Source organism: Podarcis gaigeae (assembly GCF_964106915.1).
Source record: "Podarcis gaigeae genome assembly, chromosome: 14".
Classification (NCBI taxonomy): Eukaryota; Metazoa; Chordata; class Lepidosauria; order Squamata; family Lacertidae; genus Podarcis; species Podarcis gaigeae.
This window is the reverse complement of record NC_139690.1, coordinates 41117768-41143022: the sequence shown is the minus strand read 5'-3', so window position 1 is coordinate 41143022 and position 25255 is coordinate 41117768. Positions and strand designations below refer to the sequence as shown.

General features: G+C 44.1%; 2 protein-coding genes across 7 annotated transcripts in view; one reads left to right on the top strand and one right to left on the bottom strand.

Moving 5' to 3' along the window:
* The first annotated feature begins 588 nt into the window (after nucleotides 1-588).
* LOC310831208 (cytochrome P450 2W1-like) lies at nucleotides 589-19196 on the top strand. 2 transcript variants are annotated; one of them, XM_083711638.1, is made up of 9 exons: nucleotides 589-1792; nucleotides 4211-4373; nucleotides 5788-5937; nucleotides 9579-9736; nucleotides 11063-11236; nucleotides 12815-12956; nucleotides 13560-13744; nucleotides 15776-15917; nucleotides 18266-19196. In XM_083711638.1, the coding sequence occupies exons 1-9, from the start codon at nucleotides 1595-1597 to the stop codon at nucleotides 18454-18456; spliced, it is 1503 nt and encodes a 500-aa protein (XP_083567764.1). In that variant the 5' UTR covers nucleotides 589-1594; the 3' UTR covers nucleotides 18457-19196. The 2 variants fall into 2 exon arrangements, with proteins under 2 accessions (XP_083567764.1, XP_083567765.1); XM_083711639.1 differs by lacking the exons at nucleotides 589-1792; nucleotides 4211-4373; nucleotides 5788-5937 and adding an exon at nucleotides 7974-8176 and having other exon boundaries at nucleotides 9517-9736.
* A 1358-nt stretch (nucleotides 19197-20554) lies between these two features.
* The window catches only part of VWA3A (von Willebrand factor A domain containing 3A), a 46912-nt gene continuing 42211 nt past the window's right edge, over nucleotides 20555-25255 (bottom strand). For all 5 annotated transcript variants that reach the window (XM_083711318.1, XM_083711315.1, XM_083711314.1 and 2 more), the window contains 4 exons: nucleotides 24949-25075; nucleotides 23589-23686; nucleotides 23087-23150; nucleotides 20555-21706 (listed from right to left, as the gene is read on the bottom strand). In XM_083711318.1, the coding sequence (XP_083567444.1) occupies nucleotides 23102-23150; nucleotides 23589-23686; nucleotides 24949-25075 (274 nt within the window). In that variant the 3' untranslated portion in view covers nucleotides 20555-21706; nucleotides 23087-23101. The remainder of the gene's footprint in view (nucleotides 21707-23086; nucleotides 23151-23588; nucleotides 23687-24948; nucleotides 25076-25255) is intronic.

The window sequence follows — 25255 nt, the reverse complement described above, 5'->3', positions numbered from 1 at the left end:
TGAAACCTTCCAAGTCAAGCATGGCAAAAATTAATAATAATTGCAACATACCTGGCCGAAGTGCCAACTGCAGAGACAAATCAGCAGGGCATGACGTACTAATAAGAAATCACATGGAAAAGTTAAATAAGAAGAACTGAAACATGATCATTAGCAATTAAATATGTTTGGCTGTTCTGAAATCGCCCGGGGCATGGAGTTGAGTAACTTCATTCTGCTGCTTCTTGCCCAAGTCCCAAGTTGTGTTCCCCTCGGTTGCTTGACAAGAAGTTGCACGTGTTCAGGATCCCAGCCAGCCAGCTAAGCCATTTCCCAGAATATCCCACTGTGTTCCTCTCCCCTCTGGTTTTCCAACTCCCCCTCCCTCCCTCCCAAAATAATAAAAAACCACCCCACCCTCAGTAAATCAGCATTCTGTGAACACTAAGCATGCTCAGTCTCCCCGCGGAGCTGTTTTTGGTGTTCTCCCCCACTTTAGGGGTCAACCCTGATCACAAAGCCTTTGTTGCATTTCTTCAAACCTTGGGGGTTCCGCTGAGCCTGGTGAGATCCTCTCCTCTCCCCCCACAATGGTGGAGCAAGTTCGCTGTTTGGATACAATGAAATTAAGTGACAGGCGACATGTTGCGGCTGCCCTGCGGAAGTTCTCTGGTTCATCACAGAGGTGAAAAGCTGAGGATCAGTGGGAGGGAAGAAGCCATCACCCAAGGAAAGGTTGCTCTCAAGCAGCCATGCCCTCCAGATGTTTTGGACTACAACTCCCATCAGCCCCAGGCAGCATGCTGATGGGAGTTGTAGTCCATCCCTACATACTGTGGTTACATATGCTTCAGGTTACAGACGCTTCAGGTTACAGACTCTGCTAACCCAGAAATAGTACCTCGGGTTAAGAACTTTGCTTCAGGATGAGAACAGAAATTGTGCTCCGGCGGCGCGGCTGCAGCAGGAGGCCCCATTAGCTAAAGTGGTGCTTCAGGTTAAGAACAGTTTCAGGTTAAGTACGGACCTCCAGAACAAATTAAGTACTTAACCCGAGGTACTACTGTACATCCACTTACAAATCAGCTTGCGCACACTTCATGCAAACCCATGCGTTCTTTGTGATGGTGGCTAAGCAGTCACCCACACCAGATTCAGGGTTCACTCTGTGAACCTCCTTCCTTGCCCCACTTGCTCTGAAGAAGCTGGTAGCCCCCAATTCCTGCCGCAATTCAGTTTAAAAGGAAATGAGTGTGATCCAGCAATTTGGTCCCAAGTCACACACCCAGAAGGCTAGAAGGGTGTGTGAAGCCCCATGGTGCCATACAATGTTTGTATCTAATCCTATACCCAGAGGCAGGGCCCGTAACTCAAAACCGACTTCTTTTCTTTCCAATCAGAAACTGCTTAGACCACATTCTCCAGAAGTGTTTAAAAAGGGTGGGGTTACTGCATTTACACAAGCTCTGCTAGATTTTTTTTTTTTTTTTTTTTTTGGTGCGTGTGTGGTAATTGCAAAGCAGAAATATAAAGCTCAGAACCAGTGGACAGATCGGGGCAACTGAATATTTTCTCCCATTCTTTCTGGAGAAGCAACTTTTTGAAAAAATAAAAAATGCCTCTGTTAAATTTCCTCCTCTCTTCTCCTGTGTGCATTTGTCTGCTGTGCCTGGTGTTCTTCTTGGCATCGCTCTATTTTCCAAGGAGCTTCGGAAAACCGAATTTTAAATTCCCGCCTGGTCCGACACCTCTCCCAATCATTGGGAACCTACATTTGCTGGATTTGAAAAGGCAGGACAAATCCATATTGAAGGTATGGAATAAAATTGCTTCACATAAGCTGTGCTTTTGGTCCCTTTGTGCAAATTCAAGAGCGGATTAGGGAAGAGGGAGAAGTCTGATTTGGTTCAGAGGCGAACTTAACCAAATTCACATATTCCAAAAGAATGTGCGAACTGAAATCCACACTTTTCTACTTTTTTATTTTTTGCAATGCAGTTCTCTAGCTAAGCTATCGTCAGGGTAAAATGTACCTATGCATGCATATATTACTGAAAACATACAGGAAAGTATTGTATTTGGCCGAATCGCTTGCAAAAATACGTATATCTGTCAAAATTGCATTCAAAAAAATGTGTTTATTAGGATAATTTTTTACTAAAATGCTGCTGAATTTGTGTAAGGATCTTTTTTAAGTCGCAAATTGCTACAGAAATGTGCAGAACTGAATTTGAAATTGGGAAACTGAGAAACTGAGAGAACTGATAATTGACAGATTTGCCCATCCCTAGTAAAGATTTGTATTTCTGGCATACATTTGTTTTAAATCAGTTGAGTAAGATAATGCTGTGCTACAGGAGAAACATGAATGCAATCATATCTTGGTCCGAGTTTAACACAGTTGTTATCTCTTTATGTGCACATCCTCTACGTATTTCATCCATTTTATTTATTTTTAACTTTTGTAGAATTACTCTAGAGTAAACAAGGAGTGGGTTGCAGTTGTGCACTTTGAAACAGGTCTTCCTGCATTACTTCCACCAGCCCCTATTCAATAATTAATTAAATTTGCTGTAACTGTGGGGGCTTTATATATTAATTTGACAGCTCCCATCCCCTGCTTTAGCAAACAACAGATGCAAAGAGAACTCACAGTACAATTATGTAACATGCATATGGCTCTAAAGAGGCAAAGTGTTTGTTTAGATAATCTTTTTTGAATAGGGATGGGTCGCAGGGAGAGTTTGCATTTAAAGGCAAACTTACATAACTGGCATTTTCCAAGACAGTATGAGAGCCAAAACACAGCCATTCTTCAAAATTTGTAGTGCTCCAGATTTTGCAGTGGACTTCACCAGCCAAATAATGTGCAGTTGCCAGGGGTCCAGCAGAGCTTCCTGTTTATACCTGCATTAAGCCATGTCTAGGCACTTAAGCATTCAAGAATGTACATACCTTGGTTCTCGAATGCCTTGGTACTTGTACGTTTTGGCTCCCGAACGCCGAAAACCCGGAAGTGTGTGTTCCGGTTTTCAAATGTTCTTTGGAAGCCAAACGTCCAACGCGGCTTCCACGGCTTCCGATTGAGTGCAGGAAGCTCCTGCAGCCAACCAGAAGTCACGCCTTGGTTTTTGAACAGTTCCGGAAGTCAAACGGACTCCCGGAACAGATTAAGTTTGACAACCAAGGTAGCACTGTCTTATTTGTACTAAAATGCTGATAAGTTTTCATGAGAACTTTAAAAAATAATAATTGCAAAGTAATTGCAAGCCAATCAGTTTTTGCATTCTAGGATCCTACTTGCCTATTGCTCTAGGATCCAAGCTTAGTACATAACAAATAGCTATTCATCAGAAGCAGAGTTCTCTACTGCCTTCCACTCCAACAGGCTGCCATGCAGCCTGTTCTATCCAGATCTCCAAGAACACTTCAGATACCCTGAAAACAAGATCCATCTTCAGGGAAGAAGGAGTTGATGATGTTATTCAAGTCATTCTCGTTTGCCTCCGTTAAGGTGTAGGGGTTTGTAAAAAGGTAAAGGTAAAGGTACCCCTGCCCGTACGGGCCAGTCTTGACAGACTCTGGGGTTGTGCGCCCATCTCACTCAAGAGGCCAGGGGCCAGCGCTGTCCGGAGACACTTCCGGGTCACGTGGCCAGCGTGACATCGCTGCTCTGGCGAGCCAGAGCCGCACACGGAAACGCCGTTTACCTTCCTGCTGGTAAGCGGTCCCTATTTATCTACTTGCACCCGGAGGTGCTTTCGAACTGCTAGGTTGGCAGGCGCTGGGACCGAGCAGCGGGAGCGCACCCCGCCGCAGGGATTCAAACCACCGACCTTTCGATCGGCAAGTCCTAGGCGCTGAGGCTTTAACCCACAGCGCCACCTGCGTCCCACATAGGGGTTTGAGGGAGATTCAATTCAGTTCTCATTTAAAGACAAACCAAGCAATCCCTACTTTCTGAAACAATATGTGAACCGAAACACAGTTACCCTTCAGAATTTGAACTTCTCCAAATTTTTCAGTCAAGGAATGGGTACCAAAAATGCATGTATATAGTGTGTGCATAAGAACGCATGGATTAACAAGCAGGAAAAAAAATGCATTATATTGGAGGAAAACGCTTTGCCAAAAGTGTAAATTATTGGGCAAAACTGTATATTAGGAGAAATGTACAGCAGTAACAAGACCATTTGAAGGTACTTTGTTATAACCCCTACTTACCTTTCAGCTTGCTGAGAAATATGGCCCGGTGTTCACCCTCCATTTTGGATTCCAAAAAGTAGTCGTGCTGACTGGCTACGAAGCTGTGAGAGATGCCCTTGTGACCTTTACGGAGGACTTTGTGGACAGGCCGCCAATCCCAATTTTTGAAGAGATTCAGCGTGGAAATGGTAACGGACTGTCGTGGACTGGCTGGATACAGAGGAATGGGGGGAAGCACCAGCTGGGGAACCCCCAAGGGAACCACCAGTGGTAGAAGGTTCAGAGGCAGGGGATTGTTGGTGGGATGACAATGAGGGGAAAGAGGGAGCAGAATGGGAGGAGGAGGTGTCAGAAACGGCAACAGGGTTTAGTGAGCAGGAAGAGGCTGTGGCAGAGAGCAGTCCAGACTCAGAGGCAGGAGAGGAGGGTGGCAGATGAGTCAGGCTGTTGAAGAAGCCAGGGAAATCTCCCCCTCCTGCTGTGACCAGCTCCCCTCTCCCCCAGTGTCCCAGAACACGCAGATAAATGAAGAGGGTGGAGTACAAAGAGACAAGACGAATGAGCCTTAGGCTGCTGGAGAAGGAACCTTAGAGAGCGGTGAGAAGGCAGGGACCTTCAGTCCTTGCAACTGCTTCATTAGTGCAAGAGTTGCTGTGGTCACTAGGCCTGTGCTGTTTTGGTTTCTTTGACTAAAGAGTTAACTTCGCTGACAGTAATGTTTTTTTTAATTCCTGACCTCCTCTAGACATTGATTAAACACAATTGCCTTAATTCCTGCTTTTCTGCAAGTCCCTTATAAAGTTGTGGCATGCTTTTGTAAGGCAATCAGCAGCTTGTGAGAAGGAGGGGGGCTTTGATGTCAGGATGCCTGGAACTGCCAGGGGAACTCAGGGTTTGGGAATGTCAGGTGGCAGAGGAACCAAGCCCCCCCCCCCCCACAGCAGGTTGCCAAGAACAGATAAGACAAGGAAAAGACCTTACCACCTGCTTTTTATTCAACATTTACAGAGAGAGGCTTGGAAATGCAGCCTCTCAGAATAATGGAGTTGTCCTGAGTGACTCTCCACCCCCCCCTTCTCTCCCATTTCCTCATTCATCAATAGTAGCACCCCCTCTACGGTTGCCACTTAGGGCCATCTGGCTTCAAGCTCTTTGCTCTCCTACTTTTAAGGCTTGCCAGTTCTGAGAGATGGTGGGTCTGGAATGCTTTCTAGTGATAACGTGTCAGCCAGCTGCTCCGGCTCTGCCGCCTTCTCATCTCCCATTATTTCCCAGCTTTCCCCCTCATCTACCTCTGAGCTATGACCTCCTTCAAACCTCTGTTGTAATTCTGAACTGTCGTCTTCTTCTCTGGAAGGCTCAGGCTGGGGAGGTGGTCTCCACCATTCCTCCTCTGCCCAGACCCTGATAGGGGAATGGGGAAGATGAGAAGAACAGTGGTTCTGGTGATATATATATATATGTGTGTGTGTGTGTGTGTGCGTGCGCGCGCATATATATATATTAAAGCAAGTCTGATGTATCTTTAAATAAAAAAAAGGATTCACAGAACTCTTCCCTAATACAAATGAGTGAGGCCAGGTCTTATGTCTACCCCAACAGGGGTGTTTTTTTCCACCGGAGAGCTGTGGAGGACTACCCGAAGATTCACCATGGCCAGCATGCGCAATCTTGGCGTGGGGAAGAAGCTCATAGAGCAGCAGATTAATGAAGAACTTGGTTTCCTTGTAGAGGACATTAAATCTTTTGAAGGTGAGTTTGGAAAATTTAGGAGATTAGGGCAGAACCAGCTGCACGGATATAAGATGGGGGACACCTGGCTTGCCAGTAGTGCATGTAAAAGGGATCTGGGGGTCTTAGTAGACCACAAGCTTAGCATGAGTCCACAGTGTGATGCAGCAGCAAAAAGAAAAAAAACTACTGGTATTCTGTGCTGCATCAACAGAAGTATAGTGTCGCAATCAGGAAAGTCTTAGCCCCACTCTATTCTGTCTTGGTCAGACCTATACTGGAGTCCTGTGTCCATTTCTGATCACCACAATTTAAGAAGGATATTCAAAACCCGGAACATGTGCAAAGGACGGCAATGAAGATGATAAAGGGTCTGGAAACCAAGGCTTATGGGGTAATTGGGTATGTTTGGCCTGGTAAAGAGAAGATTAAGGGGAGATATGGTTGTTGTTGTATAGTCGTTTAGTCGTGTCCGACTCTTTGTAACCTCATGAACCAGAGCACGCCAGGCACGCCTATCTTCCACTGCCTCCTGCTGTTTGGTCAAACTCATGCTAGTAGCTTCGAGAACACTGTCCAACCATCTCGTCCTCTGCCGTCCCCTTCTCCTTGTGCCCTCAATCTTTCCCAACATCAGGGTCTTTTCCAGGGAGTCTTCTCTTCTCATTAGGTGGCCAAAGTATTGGAGCCTCAGCTTCAGGATCTGTCCTTCCAGTGAGCACTCAGGGCTGATTTCCTCAAGAATGAATAGGTTTGATCTTCTTGCAGTCCATGGGACTCTCAAGAGTCTCCTCCAGCGCCCTAATTCCAAAGCATCAGTTCTTCGGCAAACAGCCTTCTTTGTGGTCCAGCTCTCACTTCTGTACATCACTACTGGGAAGACCATAGCTTTAACTATACGGACCTTTGTCAGCAAGGTGATGCCTCTGCTTTTTTTAAATGCTGTCTAGATTTGGCCTGCTAAAGAGAAGATTAAGAGGAGATATGATAGCCATCTTCAAATAAAGGGCTGACACATGGAAGATGGGACATGCTTTCTTTTCCTGCTCCAGTGACTAGGACCCACTTAATGGCTTCAAGTTACAAGAAAGGAGATTCTGACTAAACATTAGGAGGAACTTTCTGACAGTAAGGACTGTTTGACAGTGGGACAGACAAGAGGTGGTGGACACTCCTTCCTGGGGAGGGGGGGGGTTAAGCAGAGGTTGGATGGCCACCTGTCATGTATGATCTAGTTGAGATTCTTTCCTTGCAGGGGGTTGGACTCGATGACCCTCAAGGTCCCTCCCAGCTCTACAATTCTATGATTCTAAGTCAGAGTGACTGCTCAAAATAGCCAATGTTGTCCAATCTTCCTGCAAACAAGTGAGGATAAATGCTCAATGAACAGATTGCCCCAAGTCTCCGAGGTGTGGGTGCCCCCAGCGCACATGTGCATGAGCATTAACACACCAAGCTGTGCCCAGCTTCCCATTTCACACCCTGCAGCTACTGAGGGATGTTTTGAACCACTGATAATAGCATTGATCCAAGACAGGAGGTGGTGATAATGGGAAAACTGTCGACATGCAGAGGGCCGGGAGACCAGCTGGCTAGCCCCAGCTGGGCTGTCTTCTTCCAGTCTTCCCGCTGTAAAGACCATCGGTCTCTGCTCCGACATAAATCAGCAACCCAGGCTTTCAAGCCAGGACACACTATCAGCAGAGCAAACTGCACACACAGAATAGGCATGAGGCTTGTGGAAGCATACTACAACTACAGATTTATTAATCATAAATCAGGACAAAGAAACATGTCTTCTCTCTTTCTCATCTTCTCAGAGAGAACCGGAAAAGCAAAAGCTATACACAATGGAAGTTCCCAGCAAGCTGTGCTGGAATGTAAACAGACATGTGACATGCAACAGTTCCACACATCTGCTCCTTAAGGTGAAATGGAAATCTCAACAAAAACTGGGTCATTTTGTGGCAAGGATCATTGCACTAGTTGGGTTCTTTATCACTTCCAACTCTATAATTTCCCTGGTAATGATACAGAAACACTGCTGCACTTATGTGCACAGTGAGCAACTGGCTTTATAGGAAAACCATACTGGAGAAATTATGGACCCCACAGTGGACAGCACAGTTATCACTCCCTCCCTCCATGAACTTTTCTTACCTCTTGACTTCTATGATTCTGTGATTGACTTGGCAAGTGGCCCCTGTTCCACTTCCGAATCTCTAGCTACTGATCTTCATTTATTGTTGCGAACAATAAGGTTTCTTTATATATATATATATATATATATATATATATATATATATATATATATATATAATATTTATTAAGGTTTTGCACAACAAAACAAACATCACAATCAGGAAAAACAAAAAGGAAAGACAATCAAAAACAACACAGTTTAAAAATGGGGAAAAAAGGAGAGATAATAAAAAAAAACAAAAAACAGAGAAAAAATTATTTCTTACTTACTATCTTTATAACCCTCTTTCCTGACTTCCTCACATCTCCCTTTTCTGTGTTCCCCTTTACACAATCAAATTCAGCAATTCCCTACCCTCTTTCCAGTCTTATTCAATATTATACATTTCAACCTATTATGCCTTTAGTTTCCTTTCCTTTTAAAACCATTTATCACATGTTCTTTATAACTTAATCCTTTATATCATTTGTTTAATCTCGACATAATAATACTCTGGTCTTACCCCTTTTTTTCTTCAAAGCATTTTTACATATTTCTTTTTACCACGTCACTGATGCCCTATTCTCTTTATAACCAACCTCATTTTAACATTCAGACATTTTACAATGCTTTTGGAGATATTCTTTGAACTTCTTCCAGTCCTCTTCCACCGACTCTTCTCCCAGGTCTCGGATTCTGCCAGTCATTTCTGCCAGTTCCATATAGTCAATCACTTGAATCTGCCATTCTTCCAGGGTGGGCAAATCTTGTGTCTTCCAATACTTTGCGATGAGTATTCTTGCTGCTGTTGTTGCATACATAAAGAATGTTCTGTCTTTCTTTGGGACCAATTGGCCGACAATGCCCAAAAGGAAGGCCTCTGGTTTCTTAGGAAAGGTAAACTTAAATACCTTTTTTAGTTCATTATAGATCATTTCCCAGAAGGCCTTAACCTTTGGGCATGTCCACCAAAGGTGAAAGAATGTTCCCTCAGTTTCTTTACATTTCCAGCATTTGTTATCAGGCAGGTGATAAATTTTTGCAAGCTTGACTGGGGTCATGTACCATCTATAGATCATTTTCATAATATTTTCTCTTAAGGCATTACATGCCGTAAACTTCATATCAGTGGTCCACAACTTTTCCCAGTCAGCAAACATAATGTTATGACCAATGTCCTGTGCCCATTTAATCATAGCTGATTTAACTGTTTCATCCTGAGTATTCCATTTTAGCAGCAAGTTGTACATTCTCGAAAGTATCTTAGTTTTAGGTTCTAACAATTCTGTTTCTAATTTCGATTTTTCCACCTGGAAGCCTATTTTTTTATCCAAGTTAAAGGCCTCTCTAATTTGATGATAGTGTAACCAATCTCGCACTTTATCTTTTAGTTTCTCAAAACTCTGCCGAACAATAAGGTTTCAACTCCTGGCTTCCACCCGGACTTGTCCCTGTTTTATTCTCGGTTTCATCCATTTAGGTGAACCTTTCGTTCTCAGAACCTTTAACACTGCCCCAACCAACATTACTTTCGCTCTGCTGTTTGGAGAGAGGTTCGACTACAAAGATCCAGTATTCACCACCCTGCTAAGACTCATAGACGAAGTTATGTGCCTTCTTGGATCTCCATTTTTGCACGTAAGAAAAATTTGTAGCTGCTACTTCATACTCTTATGGGGTGATAAACTGGAAGGAATTCCAAACTAGATGTGCTTAGCTGAGGGTCTAGGATTTGTCTTCCCCATTCAATAGAAAGTAAGAATGATGGGTTTATTTAGTACACGAAGAAGAGTGAAATTTCCCCTGGGAGCTGTAGTTTGCTAAGGGAGCTGATCTCACAGTTACCTGCACCCTTAAAATGGTGTCACAATGCCTTAAATACATGATGCGGATGTGACCATAGTCTAATACTCAGTTTCCCCCTGTTCTAAGTCCAATTTGCTAGCCACTATACCACATTAGTTCTCTTTAGCATGTAAGATTCTCAACCTTGAGTGTAAGACACATTCACACAATTTTGGGGTCCCATCTACATCATACATTGAAATCACTCCTATGGCAGCTTTCAGTTTTTGTGTGAGAGAGATTAGATTTCCTCTCAACTGCTTCTTGGGTTACAAAGCTGAAGGTTAATAGAAAGTCCATGCAAAATCAGAATGCAACACACATTCACTTTGGCCTATAGATACCTGATCCAAGAGAGGGGCATCCAAGGCTATTATAATCCCAGTCTGGGTTAATTCTCATTGTACTCCAGGGGGCTCTGACCTCTTTTTGTCACAAACAGTGCTGTTTCCATTCTGCTGCAGTTCAGTTCCCACCAAATACTATTTTATTAATCTCACTGTCTACTATCTTAACACAACTGACATATATACTCTGTGTGTGTGTGTGTGTGTGTGTGTGTGTGTGTGTGTGTGTGTGTGTGTAACTTTATTACGGTTACAGACCAGCATATACAACTAACATAAATTTTCTCTATGTGGTGTTAGTTACAAATTTAAGGTAATTGATGACATTTCCCCCCTATACCATTCGTTTCAATGCAAAGGCCATTTATTTTGATGCTGAGGAAACACAATTCAAGTCGGGCAGGGGGTGCAGAGTGACCGTCATCAGTTACATACCCTTTGCAGACTGAAAACAGCAACAACAGCAAATACCAATTGGTATTCACTGGATTGATCTCCATTTCATGTGTGGGTTGAATAAGCAGACATCAACAATTTCTGCTTCTGTTTCGATTTTCTTTGGAATTCTCCGACATCCCAACTCAAGGTCAATCCTTCTTCCTGAAGACTGTGGGGAGGGATAAGACAGTCATGGAAATATCTATTTCCTTGGACAATCCTTTCCCCCAAGCACAACCCTGGTGAATGACTTTTGTCTACATTACTTTTCAAGGTAACTAACATTTATTTCACCCCCTCCCCAACGTTTCCTCCTTAATTTCCTCCTGACTAGCTGTTTAATTTCTACCCGTTCCTTGGATTTCTTTTCAACGCTCACAAAATTCTACTGAAGAGGATTGAAGACGTCCGTATCATTATAAGGGAATACATCAAAACAAGCAAGCAAGACATCAATGCCAACAACCTCAAAAGCTACACAGATGCATTGGTCTTCAAGCAACGAGAGGTATTTTGATGGTTCAGGTTTCAGGACCTCAGAAGTACCCTACTGCAGGAGTTGGGAATCTCAAACCCAGGGGCCAAACGCATCCTTCTGTCTGGCCCTTGGCACTCTCGCCAGGCTACACCTCCTCCTATGACCACCTCACACTTTTCACCAGCCCAATTATGCACCATCTTTGAGTGGTTTTGCCTGGCTGGAAGATAGAACAGAGTCTGTGTACAAACTAACCTTCTGTAGAAAGACAAGCGATACATTCATGGCTCTGCCAGGTTTTGCCTCTGGCCCCATCCACTACAGGCATGAGAGTGTGTCCTAGTGGTTAGAGCAGGCTTCCTTTCTCAAACTCGGCCCTTCAGATGTTTTTCGCCTACAATTCCCATGATCCCTAGCTAGCAGGACCAGTGGTCAGGGATGATTGGAATTGTAGTCTCCAAACATCTGGAGGGCCGAGTTTGAGGAAGCCTGGGTTAGAGTGTTGGGCTGGAATTGGGCTGAGGCTGGATCTAGACACATCAAAAAAAACATTTCAGGAAAACGCATTGTAAACCTCAAAGCGGTAAATCGTGTCGGTGAAAGACGGAACTCCACAGCACCATCTAGTGTCACGGTGTTATAACACGTTGTAATGGGAATTGGGGTTGCTTGTGCGTAAGTTGCCTCTACTCTTGGCAAAGTTGACTGGTTAAACCTTTCCCTGGCTGCACAGCCCTTACTCCGCGGCTGTGTCAGTCACTGGCAGAATCCGTCAGTGGGCGTTTCCTGAACTTCTTCCAGCATAAAAGTTCATTGACGCCAAGTCTCCGCCTAGCCTCCCTGCGCGGAAGTCTTCTGCGCAGGGTGGGCGTGGGCAGCGGAGTACCTGTGCTCTCCCCGCTAGTTTCTGTGGAAGAGTCCTGGAGACATCTCTCCGAAGCCCTCCCCTGCTCCCCTTTCTTCCTGGTGTCACGCTGAATTCCTTCCTCAGTGGATGAGTTCCCTCTCTCCCTACTGGGCCCTTCTCCGGCATTGCTGGAGAGCCTTCCCTCCACTCCTGGCTCCGATGGTAGTTCCCTGACACACGTATAAAACGCTTTTCCTTTACTAATTTAGCTGAGTCCTGAGAGGCTATGATCCAATTAAGAATTGGGCTCATTGAGCCAAAAAGGTCCCTCATCCCTGGCCTGTCTAGTCCAGCATCCTGGCCAACAAGATGAGTGTGTGTCAGAAGTCCACAAGCAAGATGTGCTGCTTGTGTTCCTCAGCTACTGGGTGCCAGAGGCATATATTTCCACCTATACCTGTGTACCTTGGGTTACAGACGCTTCAGGTTACATATGCTTCAGGTTACAGACTCCACTCACCCAGAAATACTACCTCAGGTTAAGAACTTTGCTTCATAATGAGAACAGAAATCGCACAGCAACAGTGCGGTGGCAGCGGGAGGCCCCATTAGCTGAAGTGGTGCTTGAGGTTAAGAGCAGTTTCAGGTTAAGAACAGACCTCCAGAACGAATTAAGTTCTTAACCCGAGGTACCAATGTATTAAATAGAATGAGAGTATTTTTGTCTTCAATTTCAACCATGTGTTCTACCACCTCCTCAGGATACGACTAAGCGAGAGAACCTTTTTAATGATGACAACCTCATCGCTTCCATCCTGGATCTTGTCATGGCTGGAACAGAGACCACGGCAACGACATTGCAATGGGCCGTTCTGCTGATGATGAAGTACCCAAAGATTCAAAGTGAGTGTCCAGTTCATTCACAGTCTCCTCCTGCTGCTACTGTTTCTAGATGATATGAGCTTCTAGGCAAAAGAAGCCCCATGGCTGAATTAGGCCCCAGGCTCATCTAGTCCAGCAACCAATTTGATGCCTCTGGAAAGCCCACAGCTGGAACCTAAGGACAATAGCTCTCTCTGAACTAGAGAGGGAGGAGAAATTCAAGTCAGTATGCATTTAAAGCCAAATCTATCAAATTTGCACTTCCTGAAACAATACACGCAAGTCCCTATCCAAACACAACATGTTATCACAAAATTGTTTGTTAGGGAAGCGTTTGCATAATGAGTCGACGATTTCCACTTATTCCTATGGGGAAATTTCTAATGTGTTTCTGACCAAGGAATTTTGACCCCAAAAGGATAAAAGAAACCTGGGAAAAGCACAACAAATTAAGGTTTTTATTAAGGCTGCTTATTTGTTTACAGTGCTACAAGTCCAGCTGTTTGGATATCTGAATCTGTGTGTGTACTAATTCCTCATGTTTGGATAAGTGAATTATCCAAGCCAAGAGTATCTGGAGGTGCAAGGAATTTAATTGCACCCTGTTCTTCCATTTTGTTCCAGAAAAGGTTCAAGAGGAGATTGGGCGGGTTGTGAAACCAGGCCACTGGGCCACATACGATGACCGGAAAGACATGCCCTATACCAATGCAGTGATCCATGAGGTGCAGAGATTCATCACGCTGTTGCCGCATGTCCCACGCAGCACATCAGTTGACACGCATTTCAGGGGCTACTTTCTCCCAAAGGTACCTTCGCCAAAGGTGCATGCCTGGTTTTGCATGCTGAGAATACTTCATCGTACTTTAGCATTGTTCTGTTAATTCTAGTCAATTTTAACAGCTGAGCTGCTCTTGAGCATGACTTGTGTTCTGTTCTGACTTCACACCTGCAGGTTCCTCACTTGATGGCAATGTAATGCCATGCTGACCCTGACATGTATGTGTGAATGAAACACATGCTTTCTTGTGGGTCCATTCACACATGCAGCTCATCAGGGGTTGAGACCATATAACACCGATCCTGAAAGACCTACATTGTCTCCCAGTACGTTTCCAAGCACAATTCAAAGTGTTGGTGCTGACCTTTAAAGCCCTAAACAACCTTGGCCCAGTATACCTGAAAGAGCATCTCCACCTCCATCATTTAGCTCAGACACTGAGGTCCAGTGCCAAGGGCCCTCTGGCGGTTCCCTCACTGCGAGAAATGAGGTTACAGGGAACCAGGCAGAGGGCCTTCTCGGTAGTGGCACCCACCCTGTGGAATGCCCTCCCATCAGATGTCAAGGAAATAAATAACTATCTGACTTTTAAAAGGCATCTGAAGGCAGCCCTGTTTAGGGACGTTTTTAATGTTTGATGTTTTATTCTGTTTAATATTCTGTTGGGAGCCGCCCAGAGTGGCTGGGGAAACCCAGCCAGATGGGCGAGGTGTAAATAAATTATTATTATTATTATTATTATTATTATTATTATTATTAGGCAACATTCATGTGGGAGCTAGCCCTTGGTCAAGTCACGTTTCATAGAATCAGAGAACTGTAGAGCTGGGAGGGACGAGGGTCGTCTATGCAATTTCTGCAATGCAGAAATGTTTTGCCCAGTGTAAGGCTCGAACCCACGACATTGATATTAAGAGTTTCACGCTCTACCGACTGAGCTATCCCAAGCTGCCATCTGGTGCTACTCCTAATAAAGGCACTATAGGTGACTAGCAGAAGACCTCTGAAGGGGAAACTGCGAATGTTTGTGTTTGCCTGCCTGTCTTTACATCCTCAAGTTGGAAAATTCAGGACAGATAAAAGAAAGTACATCTTCATGCAACATATAGTTAAACTATGAAACTCACTCACCCAGGAGGCAGGGATGGCCACCAACAAGTTTGTTAAGGGTGCTGGGAATAGTAGCTTGGGGGGGGGACTACAATTCCCAGGATTATTTCAGTGGAAGCGAGTGTGCTTTAAACGTATGGTGTGTATGCAGCCTTGGTTTGTAAATTGCAAACTGGGTAAAGGTAAAGGTAAAGGGGCCCCTGACCATTAGGTCCAGTCGTGACCGACTCTGGGGTTCCGGCACTCATCTCGCTTTACTGGCCGAGGGAGCCGGCATACAGCTTCCGGGTCATGTGGCCAGCATGACTAAGCCGCTTCTGGTGAACCAGAGCAGTGCACGGAAACACCGTTTACCTTCCCGCCTGGTAAAGGTAAAGGTACCCCTGCCCGTACGGGCCAGTCTTGCCAGACTCTGGGGTTGGTGCGCCCATCTCACTCAAGAGGCCGGGGGCCAGCCAGCGCTGTCCGGAGACACTTCCGGGTCACGTGGCCAGCGTGACATCGCTGCTCTGGCGAGCCAGAGCCGCACACGGAAACGCCGTTTACCTTCCCGCTAGTAAGCGGTCCCTATTTATCTACTTGCACCCGGGGGTGCTTTCGAACTGCTAGGTTGGCAGGCGCTGGGACCGAACGACGGGAGCGCACCCCGGCGCAGGGATTTGAACCGCCGACCTTTCGATCGGCAAGTCCTAGGCACTGAGGCTTTTACCCACAGCGCCACCCCTTCCCGCCTGAGCGGTACCTATTTATCTACTTGCACTTAGGTTCCCTTTAAAAATGCAGCATGAACAAAATCCTTCAGGGATAAAGTATTTTCCATTGCCTTATTGCATCAGTGCAGGAGCAGTCCTGGTAAATGAGATGGCAATTTTCAGACTCTAAACCTGTCTTCTCTCACCCCTGCTTACAATTTCCATCACCTCCCCCCCCCCCATGCTGTCTGATCCAGGGAACGATGGTGATTCCTTCGCTCACTTCAGTGCTCCTGGATGGAAGCCACTGGGAGACACCTCACGAGTTCAACCCTAACCACTTCCTTGACGCTGACGGGAAGTTTGTCAAGAAAGAAGCCTTCATGCCTTTCTCCTTAGGTACTTCCCCCCCCCAAAAAAATACATTTTTATTAAATTTCCACTTTAAACAAAGAATAAAACCATAAATTTCAGCAATCATTCACACAACTTCTTTTCCACCGCTCTGCTAAGCAAAGACTTCCCTCCCTTCCGCTAACAGGTTTTCCTATTCCAATCTGCACCTCGCAGTTTCCTCATATTTTGTCAAGTCCACATTGTAAGACTTATTTCAATTCCGCTAGTGTCTTCAAACTTCTACAGTTATTATTTATGTACAGTGGTACCTCAGGTTAAGTACTTAATTCATTCCGGAGGTCTGTTCTTAACCTGAAACTGTTCTTAAGCTGAAGCACCACTTTAGCTAATGGGGCCTCCTGCTGCCGCTGCACCATCAGAGCACGATTTCTGTTCTCATCCTGAAGCAAAGTTCTTAACCTGAGGTAATATTTCTGGGTTGGCGGAGTCTGTAACCTGAAACGTATGTAACCTGAAGCGTATGTAACCCGAGGTACCACTGTAGTCTATAAATTTACTCCAGTCTCTTTGGAATTTTGATTCCTCCTGATCTTGGATTCTCCAGGTCAGTTTTGCCAATTCTGCGTAATCCATCATTTTCGTCTGCCACTCCTCCAACGTTGGTAACTCCTATCATTTCCACTTTGGGGCTAATAACGTTCTGGCAGCGGTTGTTGCATACATAAATAGTCTTTGGTCCAACTTTGCAATTTCCTCTCCCAGCAAAAAAGCTTCTGGCTTTTTGGGAAAGATGTATTTAAACATCTTTTTCAGTTCATTATAAATCCCTTCCCAAAATTGTTTTGTTTTCTCACATGTCCACCACATATGATAAAAGTCTCCATCCTTCTCTTTACATTTCCAGCATACTTTATTACTTCTCCTTAGGTACTTAAAGGGGTTTGTTCCTCTTGGCGGTATAAATCTGCTGAAAAATTATCAGCCCCCCGGTGCAGTGTTGTGACGGGGCAAGAGCTGTATCTTGAGAAATTCTCCCTTCTCTGCAGCTCTGCAGCCCCCTCTCGTGGTCTGGAACAAGTAACTCGCTTGCATTGGGAGCAAGGTGTGTAGTTATTGGCAAAGTATTTATATGGCCCTGTAGGCTGTTCCAAGTGTAAACTGTTCATTTCTTTTACAATTCTTCCAGCAGCCTTGTAAGGCTGGCCAACCCTTTAAACCCCATATTGCAGATGAGGCAAAGGTGAGGGGTGACTGGATCACTCTAAGGTAAAGGTAAAGGTAAAGGTGACCCCTGACCATTAGGTCCAGTCGTGACCGACTCTGGGGTTGTGGCGCTCATCTCGTTTTATTGGCCAAGGGAGCCGGCGTACAGCTTCTGGGTCATGTGGCCAGCATGACTAAGCCACTTCTGGCGAACCAGAGCAGCACACGGAAACGCCATTTACCTTCCTGCCGGAGCAGTACCTATTTATCTACTTGCACTTTGACGTGCTTTCGAACAGCTAGGTTGGCAGGAGCAGGGACCGAGCAACGGGAGCTCACCCCGTCGCAGGGATTTGAACCGCCGACCTTCTGATCAGCAAGTCCTAGGCTCTGTGGTTTAACCCACAGCACCACCTGTGTCCCTATACTCTATTGCTAGCCAATGCCAATTTTGCACGTACATGCACAAAGGGCCTTCCTATCCTGTTTCCACACCATAACGAGATTTTGAAAACTGCATTGTAAATGTATTTTTTCCACAAACATAGTCAGGTGTGCGTTTTACCCTAAAAGGTTCATTTTGTTTTTGTTTTTGTTTTTTATTTTATTGACTTAAAAAAAAATATACAGACAGCAAAACAAAGAAGCCTAAATTAACATTGCCTTCTACTGATAAGAAATAATAATAACTATTACAATAATGAAAATACTAAATGTACATTTGCTTCCACTTTTAAACTTCTGTTCTGGTTACAATATATTACTTTTCTATAAGAATCTATTATATCCTTTGCTGTCCCATATATTATTTTATTTCCCAAATTCAACCTAGCCCTCAACTCCCCTCCTCCCCACTGCTTCCCTTCACCTGTGTGAGATCTTCCCATCATAATATATTTTTTTCTAGTTGCTGTGATTAAATAGAGTAACTTGAAAACTGTTAAATTATAATTACTTCTTTTGTCCTTACACACTTAACAATTTGTTAAGCAATTGCTTAAATGTTCTTTTTGTAGGCATTTCCCTACCATGTAATATACCCATTTTTTAACACATTTCTGCTTCTTTTTAACTGTGCCTTTTGGTACATTTTCTAAGCTACGGCACGTGATTCAGAGAAGTGCAAAGGGCGGGGGTCTTTCAAGGCGTGCCACCGGTCAACTCCCAATTCTTTTTTGGTTTTGCAGGGCGCCGAAATTGCATCGGCGAAAGCTTGGCCAAGATGGAACTTTTCCTCTTCTTCACGGGACTGCTGCAGAAATTCACTTTCCAGCCGCCACCAGGGCTTACGGAAACTGACTTGGACTTGACCGTTCCTAAGACGACCTTCACTTTGAGGCCGCAGCCTCAGCTGGCTTGCGCCATTCCCCTGGAGTGAAGAGAGGACATTGCGATGAGATAATCCACACACCATGAGGGGGAACTCAAGTAGGGCATTCCTTTTGGCGGAGCAGGAACTGATGGATCGGCACCTTAGCAAAGCTAGAGTTGCCATGGGGTGTACACTTGAGAGGCAAATGCAACTGGTCCCACCAAACTTGACTTTTTCCATGCTTGTCATACTTTTAAATATATGCGTAACAGCTTAAGCATGTGGGAAAGCAAACATCCTATACTTGGACTTTCAGAAAGCTTTTGCTAAAAGAGTGGATTTGATATTGGAGATCATTACGAAACGGATTGTGAAAATAAAATTATAGGTACCATCATGCCTTTATACAAACCTATAGTGTGCCCACACTTGGAATACTCTGTGGAATTAGGATTGTTGTACCTCAAAAAGGATATTGTAGAGCTGGGTAAAGGGCAGGAAAGCACAACCAGAATGATTAGAGAGTAGAGGAACTCCCCTGTAGCGAAAGAGGCATGATGTTTGGGGCTTTTTAGTTTTTTGGGGGGGAAAGGAGAGTATTCAAAAGATCTTAGGTTTTGTTTCCCTTAATCATTGCTGCTTCCCAGAGGCAGGATAATTAATAGCAGCACTCAACACCAAAACCCTTTCTCAGTTCCCAATTCAGAGACATTGCTGCCTCCCTGCTGCTAGTCTAGGTCACAGCAAGCACTTTCCTAAAACCTTTTCTGCTAATAAATTTACACTTGGGGTTCTAAAATCCACAATTATTGAGTCCATTTTGTTCTCATATTCTGCTGTCCCAGGACTATAAAGGTAAAGGTAAAGGTACCCCTGCCCGTACGGGCCAGTCTTGACAGACTCTGGGGTTGTGCGCCCATCTCACTCAAGAGGCCAGGGGCCAGCGCTGTCCGGAGACACTTCCGGGTCTCGTGGCCAGCGTGACATCGCTGCTCTGGCGAGCCAGAGCCGCACACGGAAACGCCGTTTACCTTCCCGCTGGTAAGCGGTCCCTATTTATCTACTTGCACCCGGAGGTGCTTTCGAACTGCTAGGTTGGCAGGCGTCCCAGGACTATACTTCCTGCCTATTTTGGATCTAGAGTCACATTAAAATTTATTGATGGAAAATAGACTAAGGAGAGGTATTCCAGCCCCTTGGTTGCAGGTTCACAGCAGATTCAACAATACTGAAGATGCTTTGAAAAAACAAGGAACAAAGATTATGACGGTTATGAGAAGCCACGTGGAGAAGAAAGGTTTATCGTACTCCCAACGTCTTGTTTTCAGATCATGATCTATGGTTTCAGTGAAGGGTAAACTTCTTTGGGTGGTAACCCAGATGCTTGTGTGCCTTGACTATTCAGAAAGTGTGGGTGATAGTCAGATTCCTCATCTGTGGAAGCAAAAGAACTGGGACATATGCAGACAACACCCTTACCCTAACCGAACCAGGGTGGCAATAATGAAAATGAGTGAAAAAGGAACCCTTCTGTCAGGTAGCAGAATTCAAAAACAATATTATATGAAAAAGAGGTTTGATGACTATCTGTCAGGTTGTTTTGTTACTGCATGCCTGTGAAGTGCTTAATGAAGGGAAGAGGCACTTCACAGAGCGGTTAGCCATTAAAAAGTTCTCCTGGGATGCCTACCACCTAAGCTGCTCACTCACCCACCTGACGTTGTTTTCACACTGGGGTTAGCATGACGACAACCTTACCTTTTTATGTATATAGGAAGATAAATAAATATGCTAGCTAAACAAAAGTTTGACATTGGCATAGTTTGCATCTGTCTGCCAAGTATCAGGTGAAGCCATGACAAAGTCATGTTTCAAACTGCCAGCTTGCTTCAATATGGTAGCCAGCATCCCAACGCTGACAATACGTGCCACTCCCACCTCAAGAATCCTTGTGCCAAATTTGACAACGATCTCTTAAGAAGTGTTGAAACACATAGAGAACAAATAGACAAACTGTTCCCCAAAATATAGAGTAGATAATAATTTATTATTATTATTACCATTGTGCAAATTAATACACACAAAACCTCACAACATCCATTCTTGGCTGTCGTTTTAACCACCACCCTTTCCCTAATTGGATGACCAACAGAGACATTCAACAGTCAGAAAAATACAATGGTTTATTGAGTTTGGAGAACTCCAGTTTGTTCATGACACTATGGAGACTTTGTTCCTCTCCTTTGCAAAACACTAATGTGGGTAAAATATATGTTTAACCAGAAACAGGAGATGATATCCAACCAAGTCACACTCAAAAAAGCCCCACACAAATCAGTGGACTTGTATAACTGAATTGATTTTAATGAGATTATGCCGGCCAGCATTGGATCCCACCCACAGCTTTATAAGATATCGAAAGAATGTGGGCTTCTATCATGCAGAGCACTTAATCAAAATCACAAACAAGCTGGGTTCATCTTACCAAGGACTAGAGGTAGTGTTCTTTTAAAAAGATGAATGGCAAAACCTTCCCAATCTTTGGAAGAGAGGAATAAAGGAAGAAATAAAGGAAGAAAGAAGGGGAGAGGGGGACGCCCCATATGAAGAAGGCAAGCCATTTTTCACATGGCAGTTAGCAAACAGTACAGCTGGTTCCCACTGACATATGTCATATTGCCTTGGTCCCATTTCTAGTGCCAATTTCCAGGACTGAAAATTCACCTCTGTTTTAAAACCGCATGCTGCATCTGTGTCAGCGATCATGGGTTCTGCGATTCCATTTTGCTCCTTGGCTAAGAGCCCAGGAGGAGGACAGCTAGGATCTCCATTTGATATGGCACCCAGACTACAATGTTCTGTCCTTCTTTATGAGAGACGGTGCTGGTTTGCAGCAAGCGTTTGAACTGCATTCCCTTGAAAGGCTCCTGAGATCAGCCCCAAGCTTTTGCAATGCACTCAATTCTTTACAGACCTCTGGGCAAGCTGTTGCTGAAACAAGCAATTGGGGAACACAGTGCAACTCTCATTCAGATGCTGTCTGATCACACTCAAGTGTCTAATTGTATTTTTCTAGATCAAACTGGGGGATCAATCAGGCACGTGTCTGCTGGATTTTGGAGTCACTCACACTGACCCCCAGTTTTGGATGGCACAAATGTTTGAGGGAAAGGAAACAAATCAGAATGAAAACCCAGCTGCCTGAAAGGTGCACTCGTTTTCATTGAAGGATGTGTGGATTCATGAAGACACATTTCCCATCCCAGATATGGAGCCGATAATGTTCCATTAAGTCCTCCTTTGCTGTCTCCGTGTCCTGTTAAAAGACAACAACCCTTAATAAAAACTGGTCAGGTGATGGGAGCAAACTTTCTGCCTAAGACCCTGGTGCAAAAAGCAACTAAAATCTGGGTGAGGTTTTGCCTGTATTCATGGTTACATACCCAGCTCCTTAAGCCCAGAACTAATTACTCCTATGGGGAAATGGCCCCCTGATACAGGACCTAAGCGAGGAGCAAAGCATCCTTTGAGGTAATTCGGCCTTTGATTTTCTTAGTGTTGGGTGTCTGATAGGGAATTTGTGCAGTTAGAAAACCTGCTTTTTTTAAAAAAACACACCAGGCTGCCATCTTACTCTGTCTAATGGTATGGCCCATAGGTGTGGACAGCCCCTTGATTCGTTTGTTTCAGTGAAAGAAGGAGCGCAAATGACTAGACAAACAAAGAAGGACAGGGGAGAGGTAAGTAGGCAAAATGCTAACAAAATAACCACAACAAGAGTACAGTGGTACCTCGGGTTACATATGCTTCAGGTTACAGACTCCGCTAACCTAGAAATAGTGCTTCAGGTTAAGAACTTTGCTTCAGGATGAGAACAGAAATGGTGCTCCGGCGGTGCGGCAGCAGCAGGAGGCCCCATTAGCTAAAGTGGTGCTTCAGGTTAAGAACAGTTTCAGGTAAAGTACGGACCTCCGGAACGAATTAAGTACTTAACCTGAGGTACCACTGTAGTCAAGAAGTCAAAACAGAAGATTTTTCCTGCAAAGTTTTTAATGTGTGACATTTTAATGTATTTTTAATCTTTGCTGGAAGCTGCCCAGAGTGGCTGGGGAAGCCCAGCCAGATGGGCGGGGTACAAATAAATTATTATTATTATTATTATTATTATTATTATTATTATTATTATTATTATTATAATAATCATCATGATGTCTAGCAGGTTTGGAGGGCAGAGGACAGGGTGGCGCCTCTCTTTCTGCAAAAGCAACCCCTCACTCTCACAGATTTCTTTCCACAAAAGATGGAAAGTGGAGCTTGGACAGAGACAGAGCAATGGGACAAGAGACAGATGCAGAAAAAGGCTTCTGTCTGTGGAGGAGGGAGAAGGAGTCCTTTTTTCTCCCTTACTGCAATTGCTGGAGCCAATCACTCCCTGAGACAGATCTGGTCAGAAGCCACACCTCAATTCCAGCCTTTTTATTCTGCCTGCATTTCTATCTGCGTTCCTTGATATCCACTTTCTTGAAACTTTAGCGGGTGCCTGAGCAGCTTCAGCACACCCCTTGAGAACACCTGTAGTAAGGTCACCATTGTTGCTAATCCAAAACCTGAGTGTACTTAGCAATGTCATTTGGAAAGCACATATACAGCAGACATCATTCTATGATTTCAGAGGATTTTTTAAAAAGTATTATACCTGAAGGCAACTGTTTCATGGGCAGCGGTCCTTCTGGTTTATGTTCTTTTTTTCTAATAGCGATCTAACAAAAGAAATAGGAGACAATTAATTTATTTCAACTAAATAGATTTATATTTGATATAAGTATCAAAATATGAAAAGCTGAAAAGAATGGTGCACATTAAAAAGCACACTTAAAGTATGAATACATTTTACAAAATTAGAATAGGAAGAATTAAACTAAAAACAGGGAGCCCAGGTTCCATAGTTTAACTATGAAATAAGTACATTGACTATGGAGAAGTACATTCTTTTGTCTGTCCTGGATCTCCCAAAATTCAGCTTCATTGAATACCCACATGTTCCAGCAGTATGAGAGAGGGAGAAAATCTTTTATCTACCCACTTTATCCATGCAATGCATGAATTCCTTGATCAGCAGGGAATTAGTGACCATTGTAACAAAGAGTCATGTTTTAGGAAAATTCGTCATTACCGAAAGACAACAGATAGCCACTCACTTAAAGAACTTGGCCTGTGTTAAATAGCTCCTAGCTTTTGCGATTTCATCAACAAGTTTCTTTAAATCATCTCCTTCAAACAAGGGGAAAGCTGGATCCTGAAAAAAAGAAAAAAGAATTCATGTCTTTGGATGGATGGAAATTTATCGGTAAAGAAAATAAAACGTTTTTACAAAATGATGTAGAAATGTAGAGAGAGAACTGAGGAGCAGAAAAATGAGGAAGTGAGAGAAACCAAACTGGACAGATCTGACTAGCTCTGATCTCACCTCACTTTTCATAGGCAAAACTATGAACCAGAAAATTAGAGAACTGATACGTCTGTCTATCTGCAGATATGCCCTGTGCTTGCCTTGCCCTCTTAAATTGGTTCATCTATGTGTACAGGAAGCATACAAACAGGTAGTGCCCTAGGTGTGGACTGCTTAAATGGGCAAGGGATGGATCCGGGAAGCCTATCCCACTCTGTCGGCTCCACTCCCTAACACAGCCCAAGTCCCCAGTAAAAATGGTTATTAGCCTGGATAAACACAAGGCAGTTTTATATGTAATTACAAATGCAAGAAACGTATTTGCTATATTATGGAAGGGTATTTTAAAAACCACTAGTAAAACAGAGTTGATTAAGAAAATATGGGATCAATGTGAAATGGCTAAGCTTACAGCACTTGAACACATCAATAAAATAGGGATTGGCATTAGAGAGATGAGAACCTGTGATTAAAAATATTTTTAAAAGGAGTTGACTATAAATGACTTGGAGTGACTTGGAGTGATTTACAGAAGTCTATAAAGGTTAGGTTTTTTAAGTGACTCCACTGGAATGGATTACTTGTGGCAGAGGCAAACCACACGTACAGGCGTCTCCCCACTTAAGTGTGAGCAAATCGCACATGACTGTGTACACGTGCGGTGCCAGGAATTAAATCATTCAGACTCAGAAATGGAGGGGGAAAGCTGGCGAGTCTTCGTCGCTCACAAGGAGACCCTCCCTGAAACCTGAAGAGGACATCAGTGAAGGTGGAGGAAGCCCCAAAGAAACCGATCATATTATGTCAATTTGTTTGTGGTTGGCAAAGCCAGAAGGGAAGCCTCTCCTTCCACAAATGACTCGCCATGTGAAACTGCAGAATGAGCTATGACCCAAAAGGCACTCTCTGGATATTTTCTTTTTGGAATAACAGGGAGGAAAAAACCTGTTATTTATTGATGGATGGGGGGTACATATCAAGATTCCCATGCTTGCCTTAGCAGCTCAAAGGACCAGACAGACTTTCATGGTACTACATGGGATCCCATGTGCCGGGATCCGGAGTGCAAAATAAGGTACAGCAGGAGATGCTACATCATCTCAACATACATCTTCATCCTTAAAGCCTTCTGATAGTAGCCGGTGTGCTGCCATCTGTCCGTCCACATCCCCGTGACACCGATGGTAGCGCCCACCTGTCTGGAAGGCCAGTTTCTTAAGAAAGTCATTAGCTGCTCTGTGGAAGACAAGAGGGATGTGGGTGGGGAGAGTTCTTTGTACTATCTTTCAAATAGGTTTGGGTGTTATCATCACATCTCTTCTAAGAATGCCATTTCAATGTGGGTGACATCACTGCTATGTTGCATCAGCCCTGCCCAGAGAAATAATTCACATTTGCTTGTAACTTCAAACCAAG

Excerpts from the sequence above, each read along its gene's own strand:
- LOC310831208 (XM_083711638.1), top strand. The coding sequence starts at position 1,595 with ATGCCTCTGTTAAATTTCCTCCTCTCTTCTCCTGTGTGCATTTGTCTG. Across the intron at positions 5,938-9,578 it reads GGACATTAAATCTTTTGAAG|GTGAACCTTTCGTTCTCAGA; the intron begins GTGAGTTTGGAA and ends TCATCCATTTAG. Across the intron at positions 12,957-13,559 it reads GAAGTACCCAAAGATTCAAA|AAAAGGTTCAAGAGGAGATT; the intron begins GTGAGTGTCCAG and ends ATTTTGTTCCAG.